Raw genomic sequence first — 12,055 nt, 5'->3', positions numbered from 1 at the left:
CCCTCTGACAGTGCGGCACTCCCTCAGCACTGACCCTCTGACAGTGCGGCACTCCCTCAGCACTGACCCTCTGACAGTGCGGTACTCTCTCAGCACTGACCCTCTGACAGGGCGGCACTCCCCCAGCAATGACCCTCCAACAATGCGGTGCTCCCTCAGTACTGGCCGTCCAACATTGTGGCTCTCCCTCAGGATTGACCATAAGACCAGAAGACATAGGAGCAGAAATTAGGCCATTCAGCCCATCAAGTCTGCTCCACCATTCAATCATGGCTGATAAGTTTCTCAACCCCATTTTTCAGCTTTCTCCCCATAATCCTTGATCCCCTTGACAATCAAGAACCTATCTATCTCCACCTTAAATATACTCAATGACCTGGCCTCCACAGCCTCCTGTGATAATGAATTCCATTAATACACCACTGACGATGTTTCTCCTTATCTCCATGTTCAAAGGTTTCCCCTTTACTCTATGCTGTGCGCTCAGGTCCTAGTCTCTCCTACCATTGGAATCATCTTCTCAACATCCACTCTGTTCAGGCCATTCAGTATTCTGTAGGTTGCAATTATATCCCCCCTCATCCTAGACTCCATTGAGTATAGTCCCAGAGTCTCATAAATTCCTCATATGTTCAGCTGTTCATTCCTGGGACCATTCTTGTGACCTTCCTCTGAACAGGCTCCAGGGCCAGTACATCCTTCCTGAGATATGGGGCCCAAAACTGGGCACAATGCTCCCAATGTGGTCTGACCAGAGGCTTATCGAGCCTCAGAAGTACATCCCTGCTTTTGTATTCAAGTCCACTTAATATAATTGTCAACATTGCATTTGCCTTCGTAACTACTGACTCAACCTGCAAGTTTACCTTAACAGAATCTTGGACTAGAACTCCCAAGTCTCCTTGCACTTCAGAATTCTACATTTTCTCTCCATTTAGAAAATAGACCATGCTTCTATTCTTACAAAAGTGCATGACCTCACAGTTTACCAACTGTACTCCATCTGCCATTTTGCCCAATCTCCTAACCTGTCCAAATCCTTCTGCAGCCTCCCTCCTCCTCAATGCTGCCTGTCCCTCGACCTATCTTTGTATCGTCTGAAAATGTAGCCAGAATGCCCTCAGTTCCTGCACCTAGATCGTTGATATGTAAAGTGGATGTTGTAGTCCCTTGTAGAACTCTACTTGTCACCGGCTGCCATCCTGAGAAGGTCCCTTTTATCCTCACTCTCTGCTTTCTGCCAGACTGCCAAGCCTCTCTCCATGCTAGCACCTTGTCTCTAACACCATGGCCTTCCTGAAGAAGGGCCTGTGCCCGAAACGTCGAATCTCCTGTTCCCTGGATGCTGCCTGACCTGCTGTGCTGTTCCAGCAATAAAGTTTCAACTTTGATCTCCAGCATCTGCAGACCTCACTTTCTCCTCTAACACCATGGGCCCTTATCTTACTCAGTAGCCTCTTGTATGGCACCTTGTCAATGGCCTTCTGGAAGTCCTCCAACAGTGCAGCACTCCCTCAGCACTGACCCTCCGACAGAGCCCACTCCCTCAGCACTGACCCTCCGACAGTGCCCACTCCCTCAACACTGACCCTCGGACAGTGCGGCACTCCCACAGTACTGACCCTCCGACAGTGTGGCACTCATTCAGCACTGACCCTCTGACAGTGCGGCACTCCCTCAGCACTGATCTTCTGACAGTGCGGCATTTCCTCAGCGCTGACCCTCCGACAGTGCGGTACACCCTTAGCGCTGACCCTCCGACAGTGCGGCGCTCCCTCAGCACTGACCCTCCGACAATGTGGCGCTCCCTCAGCACTGACCCTCCGACGGTGCCCACTCCCTCAGTATTGACCCTCCGACAGTGCGGCACTACCTCAGCACTGACCCTCGGACATTGCAGCACTCCCGCAGCACTGACCCTCCGACAATGTGGCACGCCCTCAGCACTGACCCTCCAACAGTGTGGCGCTCCCTCAGCACTGACCCTCCGATAGTGCGGCACTCCCTCAGCACTGATCCTCTGACAGTGCGGAACTTCCTCAGTGCTGACCCTCCGACAGTGCGGTACACCCTTAGTGCTGACCCTCCAACAGTGCGGCACTCCCACAGTACTGACGCTCAGACAGTGCGGCACTCCCTCAGCGCTGACCCTCCGATAGTGTGGCACTCCCTCAGCACTGGCCCTCCGACAGTGCAGCCCTCCTTCAGCACTGACCCTCCGATAGTGCGGCACTCCCTCAGCACTGACCCTCTGACAGTACTGCACTCCCTCAGCGCTGACCCTCCAACAATGCGGCACTCCCTCATCACTGACCCTCAACAGTGCGGCGCTCCCTCAGCACTGACCCTCTGACAGTGCGGCGTTCCCTCAGTACTGACCCTCTGACAGTGCGGCGCTCCCTCAGCACTGACCCTCTGACAGTGCGGTACTCTCTCAGCACTGACCGTCTGACAGTGCGGGACTCCCTCATCATTGACCCTCAACAGTGCGGCGCTCCCTCAGCACTGACTCTCTGATAGTGCGGTACTCTCTCAGCACTGACCCTCTGACAGTGCGGCACTCCCTCAGCACTGACCCTCTGACAGCGTGGCACTCCCTCAGTACTGACCAACTGACAGTGTGGCACTCCCTCAGTACTGACCCTTTGAAGGTGCAGCACTCCCTCAGTGCGGTGTCACATTGCTAAACATTGCTGAATGAACCTGTGATCTCTAAATTGTTCCACAACTTTCTGGTGATATTGCGACGATCTGGGAGAAGGAGTATTTGGGACTATGATGAGTTTGCTATGAAGGACAGAAGTTGAGTTGCATAGCTTATGTTGACCTCTGGATGTTCCAAAACAGTTTACAGCATAGACTGACTGTGACGATGCAAGAATTTGTGCACAGTAAGATCCCACAAACACCATGTGAAATTAAGCAATGGTCTATTTTTATTCTCTTGTTTGAGGGATAATTACTTTATAACTTTGATCTTGGGACCTGGGTGTCGCTCAGTTGCCATCCTCAGTTGCCCTCGGGAAGGTGGTATTGAGCTGTCTTCTTGAACTGCTGTAGACCTTGTAGACAATACACACTGCTGTTACTGAGCATCGGCGGTGGAGGGTGTGGGATGTTTGTGGATATGCTGCCAATGGATATGGCGGGAATGGGGCGACTGGGCTTGTATACCCTTGAGTTTAGAAGACCGAGAGGGGACCTGATTGAGACGTATAAGATTATTAAAGGATTGGACACTCTGGAGGCAGGAAACATGTTTCTGCTGATGGGTGAGTGCCGAGCCAGAGGACACAGCTTAAAAATACGGGGTAGACCATTTAGGACAGAGATGAGGAGAAACTTCTTCACCCAGAGAGTGGTGGCTGTGTGGAATGCTCTGCCCCAGAAGGCAGTGGAGGCCCAGTCTCTGGATTCATTTAATAAAAAGTTGGATAGTGCTCTCAAACATTGTGGAATCAAGGGTTATGGAGATAAGGCAAGAACAGGATACTGATTAAGGGTGATCAGCCATGATCATATTGAATGGTGGTGCAGGCTCGAAGGGCAGAATGGCCTACTCCTGCACCTATTGTCTATCAAGCAGCTGCTTTGTCCTGGATGGTGTCGAGCTTCTTGAATGTTGTTGGAGCTGCACCTGTCCAGGCAAGTGGGAAGTATTCCCTCTGACTCCTGACTCATGCCTTTGTAGTTTTGTTCATGAACCAGCTGAGTCAGGGTTTCATACTTGCCTTGTTTCCCAGTTTCTTCTATTGGATCTGTCAAAGGATTGCTCAGAGGGCCCGAATCTCAGGCCGGGGCAGGAGCTGACTGTCCATTCTGGCCCAGATTGTGTTGGGGCGCTGAGGGGTGGGGAGGTGGGAGAGCTGTGACCACAGGAACATTTCCAGTTCATTTGACTCAGGTAGTCGGGCAGAATTCCAAGCTATCAGGGTGACATCTGAATCGACATTGTTGGAGCTGGACAGACCACATTCCACAGTTAATGTTTCCATTCTGCTGTCACTATTGGAGCCGTTTTGTTCAGAACAGTCTGTGATTATATCTGCTCTGTCTTTATTACATTCTGTACCAGTCCTTTTCTCCAAGGTTGCTCCTTTCAGTAGTTTCTTTTGTTCCTTGCTGCCCCCTGGAGTTTCAGACATCTCCCCAGTGCCATTGCTTCTTCCCTTCCTGCTACTGAACACACAGACACCACTTTGCAGCGTACTGTTTGACTGTAAGAGGCATCATTGCTGTATCTGATGTTGGGCCCTCACCAAATCTATACCAGTCCTTTGTAGGAAGGGAGTGTACACCCACTGGGAGCAGGAGCCTTCCAGTAAACTATTTGACGCTAACAGCCCCATTGTCTCACGCATCGCATAGAGTGTTAATGAATGTCGTGTTATGACCCATCTCTGAGCGATTTCCCCCAATTTCCTACATTCTAGATGCCCCAAATTGGTAAACTCTGGGCTGAGGAGGAATGAACCGGTTCCCCCTCTTTACTGACACCGCCCTGTTTGGCTGGCCACAGTGAGGCTCATTTAAAGACAGATTCCTTTCCTTCTGTTTACATTTCTCCCAAATCCAAATAAACTTGTACTCAAAAAGGACCCAATTTAATCACACTTTCCTGAGTTCACAAAAAAAGGGAGTTTACTAATTACTAAATGCAAGGAGTAATTGAATTGCACGTAAACCCAGACTGGAAACAAGTATATAAAAAGTAAAACAGAAACTGGACAAAGACACCACAACTATTTGTGAACACGCCAGCAGAGTTCAGGTTGCCAGTTGATCATGTGATCTCAAGATTCTTGGTTTGTTCGACTGATTGAAATTTTTTTGTCCCAATTCCTTCTGAACCAGCTGGCAGCAATTAGAGTGTGCAGCTTCTCGCCATCTGTTTTACCTGCAATCCAAGGGTATTTAAATGACTGACACACTGGGGTGTCTGGCCAATAACACACACTGATTAATGCTGCAGTCAGTTTTTAACCCCAGTCCTGTCTATTGTTGGAGATTAAAGCAGACGTGTGTGAGAGGTGCCTGTCTGCTGAGTGGCCAGGGACATTGGCAGAAGTGGGGACTGCAGATGCTGGAGATCAGAGTCGAGAGTGTGGTACTGGAAAAGCACAGCAGGTCAGGCAGCATCTGAGGAGCAGGAAAAAAATCGCGTTTCGGGCAAAAGCCCTTCATCAGGAAGGTTCAGATGCTGCCTGAACCTACTGTGCTTTTCCAGCACCAGTCTAATCTTGGCCAGGGACATAGTCTGCCCCTCAATATCTGTTCTTATTAGACCTGTCCCTGTGTCACTAACTTTTCACAGATATGACATTCCAAAGCGTCACATGCAATTTTTTCCAGACTCTCACTGACTTTACTGGTGCAGGATTTCTCCTGTCATTGTTCTCTTTTAAAAAGACACACAGTTTAGGAATTAAAAGAGGAAAAAAATGTCTATAAATACCTCAGGGTTCTGATACATCTTTGCAACTGTAGCTTTTGGCAGCATCAAAGAGTGTTTTTGTACAATCTCAGCACAACAACAAAGCAGGGGGTTGGAACAAATTGGAAAGCTCTTTCAGAGGGAGCCACAGGTTCAATGGGCTGAATGGCCCCCTGCTATGTTAGGTCATTGTTGAGCTGGTTATCCTGCGTCATCAAATGCTAATGTTCTCACTGAAATTTTCATCAACTCTACCCAAACCAGATCTTAGATTTGCTACACAATATGTAAATCACCACAGCTCCACTCTCTCTATGTAAATCTCCCAGCACGGTGTCTCAGTGGTTAGCACTGCTGCCTCACCGCACCAGGGACCCGAGTTCGATTCCAGCCTCAGGCGACTGTGCAAACACCACACAGACATTCTCCCCATGTCTGCGTGGGTTTCCTATGGGTGCTCCGGTTTCCTCCCACAATCCAAAGATGTGCAGGTCAGGGTGGATTGCTCATAGTGTTCAGAGATGTGTAGGTTAGGTGCATTAGTTAGGGGTAAATGTAGAGTAATAAGGTAGGGAAATGGGTCTGGGTGGGATACTCTTCAGAGAGTCAGTGTGGACTGGTTGGGGTGAGGGGCCTGTTTCCACACTGTAGAGATTCTATGATTCTTCACTGTCCCCGTGTAACTCTCACAGCTTCACTCTCCCCATGTAATGTTCCCAGCTTTACTCTCCCCATGTAACTCTCATAGTTCAAAGATACAGATCTTTGAATTTGTCCATTCTCTTAAAATGATGGGCTGAATAACCTTTTCATGCACTGTAACAATTCTGAGATTATAAAACTATTAAACTATTAATTATATGACCAAAAGCTTAGTCAGAAAATAGGTTTTCAGAGTCTCCCAAAGGTCAAAAGTAAGGGGAGAGGAGAGAGATAGAACAGGGAAGGGAGGGGAAAAGGGAGAGGGGGTGGGGGCAAGTAAGATGGGGAGAGGTAGAGAGAGAGAGCAGATGGAGGAAGGAGAAGATGGAGGGGTTGAATGGGAAGGTGAAGAGGGGGAGAGAAATGGAGAGAGTGAGAGGGAGAGAGGGAGAGGGAGAGATTGAGAGGGAGAGGTGTAGGGAGGGAATTCCAGCTGTTGGAGCTGGGACAGTGGCTAAAGCTCCATCGATTGTGGGGGATACTCAAGAGGGAGGATACTCAAGAGGGCAGAAAATAAGGATTGTAGATATCTCAGAGGGCTATGGGGTTAAACAAATTACAAAGATTGGGAGAGATTGTAAACAAAGATCAGAATTTTAAAATCAACACATTTTCTGACTGGGATTAGATTAAAGAGCACAGAGAGTGAGGGGAGGGGAAGGGACTGGAGAGTGAGAAGAGAGTTAGGGAGGGTGAGGAGAGGGCAGGGTGAGGTGAGGAATCTGTGAAGGAGGGTGAAAGGAGGATGAGGGGAGGGTGAGGATGAGGATGAGGATGAGAGGAGAGGACATTTTCAGCGGGTTTTGGGTTGTCTCTAGTTTGCGGAGTGTTGACTGTGGGAGGGTGGCCCAACCTACAGGGAAGTTATTGTGTGGGAAGGAGTTTGAGGCATGTTCAGTGGGTGACTGTAGGTGGTCTGAGTAACAGTGTGAACCTCAGCTTGGGTTCGAATGTGACACTGTGATTATGTACAGTGTTCCTTTACCTCACCCTACAGACAGGGAGAGTGAGGTAGCCAATAGTTAGAGAACAGAGTGTTTATAATTCTCTGCTTCGTTTTGAGATCTCTGCCGGAGATCTCCCTGTCATTGTCACCAACCCCTGTAGCCCCAGCCAGCATTCATTACCCATCTCCAATTGCCCAGAGGGCAATGAAGAGTGGGTCTGGAGTCACATGTAGGCCAGACCAGGTAAGGATGGTAGATTCCCTTTCCTAAAGGACACTTGTGAACCAGATGGGTTTTTCTGACAATTGATAGTGTTTTCTCAGCCATCGTTTCTCCCCCAAGATTTTTACTGAATTCAGATTTCACCAGTTGCTACAGTGGGATTCAATCCCACTTTCCCAGTCTTTTAGTGTGGGTCTTGGATTACTATTCCAGTGAAGTTACCAAACAGCCACTATCTTCACACTGAGAAAAAACTATTTTCTAATCAACCTGTTTAGAGATGTTATTACACATTGCAGAAGTAGGCGGGACTTAAACCCAGGCCTCCTGGCTTAGAGGTAGGGACATTACCATTGCACCAGAGGAGCCCACTGAATCATGGGCCAAGGAAGAGAAATGTAATTTGGGTGCAGATCAGTCACTGTCCAATGACTGACAGAACCAACTCAGGAGGCAGACCGACCCCTGTCAGTTCCAGGAACGTTCCTCAGTAATCACACAGGAAATGATCACCAAAATGATTCTGAAAAGCCACCGTATTCTCTGGAGTGGAATTTCCTCTTTGCTGTTAGGACATGAACTGTAACTTCCTGACACCCTGCTTTCAACAAAATGAGTTCTTCTAGCACCTTGGCCAGAGGCTGAGAGTGAAAGAAACTGGATAGGCCCAGAATAGCACACTCAGATACTTACAGCCACGACACATCATTATTTGAATTTCAAAGCTATCCTTTCTGACTGGAATACAAGCTCACAGCTAAATAGTCACTGAATACAGCACGGAGCCAACGGTAGAGAACTCCATTATTTCGCTTGGACAGGGGATTATGGTCTTGCTCAGTGGGACAATAAAATTAGATTAGATTAGATTACAGTGTGGAAACAGGCCCTTTGGCCCAACAAGTCCACACCGACTCGCCGAAGCGCAACCCACCCATACCCCTACATTTACCCCTTACCTAACACTACGGGCAATTTAGCATGGCCGATTCACCTGACCTGCACATCTTTGGACTGTGGGAGGAAACCGGAGCACCCGGAGGAATCCCACGCAGACACGGGGAGAACGTGTAAACTCCATACAGAGAGTCGCCTGAGTCGGGAAACTGGAGAGGAAATTAGTACAGTTGGCAAGGACACACTCATTTTAAACTGCATGTATAATCCTGTCCCCCATCAAACACTCCCAGGACAGGGACAGCACAGGGTTAGATACAGAGTAAAGCTCTCTCTACACTGTCCCCATCAAACACTCCCAGAACAGGGACAGCACGGGGTTAGGTACTGAGTAAAGCTCCCTCTACACTGTCCCCATCAAACACTCCCAGGACAGGGACAGCATGGGGCTAGAACATAGAACAATACAGCATAGAACAGGCCCTTCAGCCCACGATGTTGTGCCAACCATTGATCCTCATGTATGCACCCTCAAATTTCTGTGACCATATGCATGTCCAGCAGTCTCTTAAATGTCCCCAATGACCTCACTTCCACAACTCCTGTTGGCAACGCATTCCATGCTCTCACAACTCTCTGTGTAAAGAACCCGCCTCTGACATCCCCTCTATACTTTCCTCCAACCAACTTAAAACTATGACCCCTCATGTTAGTCATTTCTGCCCTGGGAAATAGTCTCTGGCTATCGACTCTATCTATGCCCCTCATTATCTTGTATACCTCATTTAGGGCCCCTCTCCTCCTCCTTTTCTCCAATGAAAACAGTCCGAGCTCAGTCAACCTCTCTTCATAAGATAAGCCCTCCAGTCCAGGCAGCATCCTGGTAAACCTCTCCTGAACCCTCTCCAAAGCATCCACATCTTTCCTATAATAGGGCGACCAGAACCAGACGCAGTATTCCAAGTGCGGTCTAACCAAAGTTATATAGAGCTGCAACAAGATCTCACGACTCTGAAACTCAATCCCCCTGTTAATGAAAGCCAAAACACCATATGCTTTCTTAACAACCCTGTCTACTTGGGTGGCCATTTTAAGGGATCTATGTACCTGCACACCAAGATCCCTCTGTTCCTCCACACTGCCAAGAATCCTATCCTTAATCCTGTACTCAGCTTTCAAATTCGACCTTCCAAAATGCATCACCTTGCATTTATCCCAGGACAGGGACAGCATGGGGTTAAATACAGAGTAAAGCTCCCTCTGCATTGTCCCCATCAAACCCTCCCAGGACAGGGACAACATGGGGTTAGATACAGAGTAAAGCTCCCTCTACACTGTCCCCATCAAACCCTCCCACGACAGGGACAACATGGGGTTAGATACAGAGTAAAGCTCTCTCTACACTATCCCCTCAAACACTCCCAGGACAGGGACAGCATGGGGTTAGATACAGAGTAAAGCTCTCTCTAAACTGTCCCCATCAAACACTCCCAGGACAGGGACAGCACGGGGTTAGATACAGAGTAAAGCTCTCTCTACACTGTCCTCCATCAAACACTCCCAGGACAGGGACAGCACGGGGTTAGATACAGAGTAAAGCTCACTCTACACTGTCCCTCCATCAAACACTCCCAGGACAGGGACAGCACGGGGTTAGATACAGAGTGAAGCTCTCTCTACACTGTCCCCATCAAACACTCCCAGGACAGGGACAGCACGGGGTTAGGTACTGAGTGAAGCTCCCTCTACACTGTCCCCATCAAACACTCCCAGGACAGGGACAGCACGGAGTTAGATACAGAGTGAAGCTCTCTCTATACTGTCCCCATCAAACACTCCCAGGACAGGGACAGCACGGAGTTAGATACCGAGTGAAGCTCTCTCTATACTATGCTGTCAGAGCTGGTACACATTGGGTAACCGGAGTTGTTAATTGGACTGTATTAACGATCACCGTGCACTGTCTGTGTGGGCTGATGCTTCAGTCCGGGTAACATCACCAGAAAGTCTGTCTTCAGCTGGAGCTACCCAAACTGATGCATGGTGACAACTCCATCCCGATCCTTTCCCTGTGAGATACCTGTAAACACCTGTCAGAGCTGGTACACATTGGGTAACCAGAGTTGTTAATTGGACTGTATTAACGATCACCGTGCACTGTCTGTGTGGGCTGATGCTTCAGTCCAGGTAACATCACCAGAAAGTCTGTCTTCAGCTGGAGCTACCCAAACTGATGCATGGTGACAACTCCATCCCGATCCTTTCCCTGTGAGATACCTGTAAACACTGACATCGGGCTGGTTTGGGGATGAGCAGGGAAAATTCTGCCTGAAATCTGGATCAACATTTCTCCCTCAACATTCACATAAATGTACAATTCCTTTCAGTCTGTCATTGTGGAATCTTGCTTTGCACAGATTAGTTAGCCCAGTTCGTTATATTACATCTATGACCACACTTTATAATGTCTAGGGAAAGCTGCAAGTACATTATGGAGTTTTGGTTTAATGGAAGTCACTAAATAGAGTCTGGGAATGGAATAGATCGTGGGAATGGGGTAGATCCTGGGACTGGGGTAGAGTCATGGAACGGGGTAGATTCTGGGGGAGGGACAGATCCTGGGAATGGGGTAGATCCTGGGAATGGGGTCGATCCTGGGAATAGCTTCCCAGTTGATTGATTCCAGAACTGGGCTTCAGTTTCAGGATGAAATTACAGCCGGATCACCAGGTCGCTGGGTGCTGATTGGTGGATTTACTGAGGTTGGGTGGTGATTGATTGGGATCTGGGGTTGGTCGGTCGCCGATCTTTGGGGACCGTGTTTGATCAGTGTTTGCTCCGATCCGTGGCTCTGCCTCTGGGTGATCTGGTCTCTCCGCCTGTGATTGGTTGTTTGACGGGGAGGGGGCGGATCCCGGGCTGAGGTTTTAAAGGGATTCAGCAGCGAACCCGGATCTAGTGGAGCGGGGGATCGACCCAGAGACAGACCCAGACCCAGACCCAGACCCAGACCGGGATCGACCCAGAGCCAGAGAGACCCAGAGACAGACCCAGACCCAGAGCCAGAGAGACCCAGAGGGGGATCGACCCAGAGCCAGACCCAGACCCAGAGGGGGATCGACCCAGAGCCAGACCCAGAGGGGGATCGACCCAGAGCCAGACCCAGAGGGGGATCGACCCAGAGCGAGACCCAGACCCAGACCCAGAGGGGGATCGACCCAGAGACAGCCCCAGACCCAGCCCCAGCGGGGGTCGGACAGAGCGATCCGGGATCCAGAGTCGATCCCACGATGACCGACACCCTCCGGACCAGCGGCCATTCGACCAGTCCACCCGGGGACAGCAGCCATTTCCGTAAGGTCAGTGCCCCGGGGATCGGGGGGATCCCGGGGTTTCGGGATTGAATCGTCTCCAGTCACTTTCGGGTAGATTCTGACCGACCGCACGGTCACTGCAAGGATCCAGTCTGCCCCTGGGTGGGGTCTGCCCCTGGGTGGGGGTGTGTGTGTGTTTGTCTGTCTCTCTCTGGCTGTGTGTCTCTCTGGGAGAGGGATGTACCGCTCGGGGGGGGGGGGGGGAGGGGCGGGAGAGTATCTCTCTCTGGGTTTGTGTGTGTCTGTCTGTCTCTCTCTCTCTCTGTCCCTCTGGGGATGTGTGTGGGTGAGGGTCACTGCCTGTGCATTGTGATTGTATTAATGTGAAAGGGATTGAGGGACCAGATAGAGATCAGGCAGTAAATAGGAAAGCAGAGTACTCACATCCTGGAGAGAATTCTGAAGCAATTTTGTGTGAGATTCTGAATCACAGTGAGGAAAGCTGAGTGTTTATTTATTAATGGTACATGTGAGCAGGG

The 12,055-nt window shown here is 49.7% G+C and overlaps 1 protein-coding gene across 1 annotated transcript in view; it reads left to right on the top strand.

Annotated features, from left to right (window-relative positions):
- Positions 1-11,263: 11,263 nt before the first annotated feature.
- rhpn2 (rhophilin, Rho GTPase binding protein 2) overlaps positions 11,264-12,055 on the top strand; it is a 164,359-nt gene continuing 163,567 nt past the window's right edge. Inside the window, exons 1-2 of the mRNA XM_043706491.1 lie at positions 11,264-11,336; positions 11,393-11,561. Coding sequence (XP_043562426.1) covers positions 11,493-11,561 — 69 coding nt within the window. The 5' untranslated portion in view covers positions 11,264-11,336; positions 11,393-11,492. The remainder of the gene's footprint in view (positions 11,337-11,392; positions 11,562-12,055) is intronic.

Source organism: Chiloscyllium plagiosum, chromosome 17 (assembly GCF_004010195.1).
Source record: "Chiloscyllium plagiosum isolate BGI_BamShark_2017 chromosome 17, ASM401019v2, whole genome shotgun sequence".
Classification (NCBI taxonomy): domain Eukaryota; kingdom Metazoa; phylum Chordata; class Chondrichthyes; order Orectolobiformes; family Hemiscylliidae; genus Chiloscyllium; species Chiloscyllium plagiosum.
The sequence above is the reverse complement of the archived record's forward strand: the minus strand, read 5'-3'. Positions and strand labels throughout refer to the sequence as shown.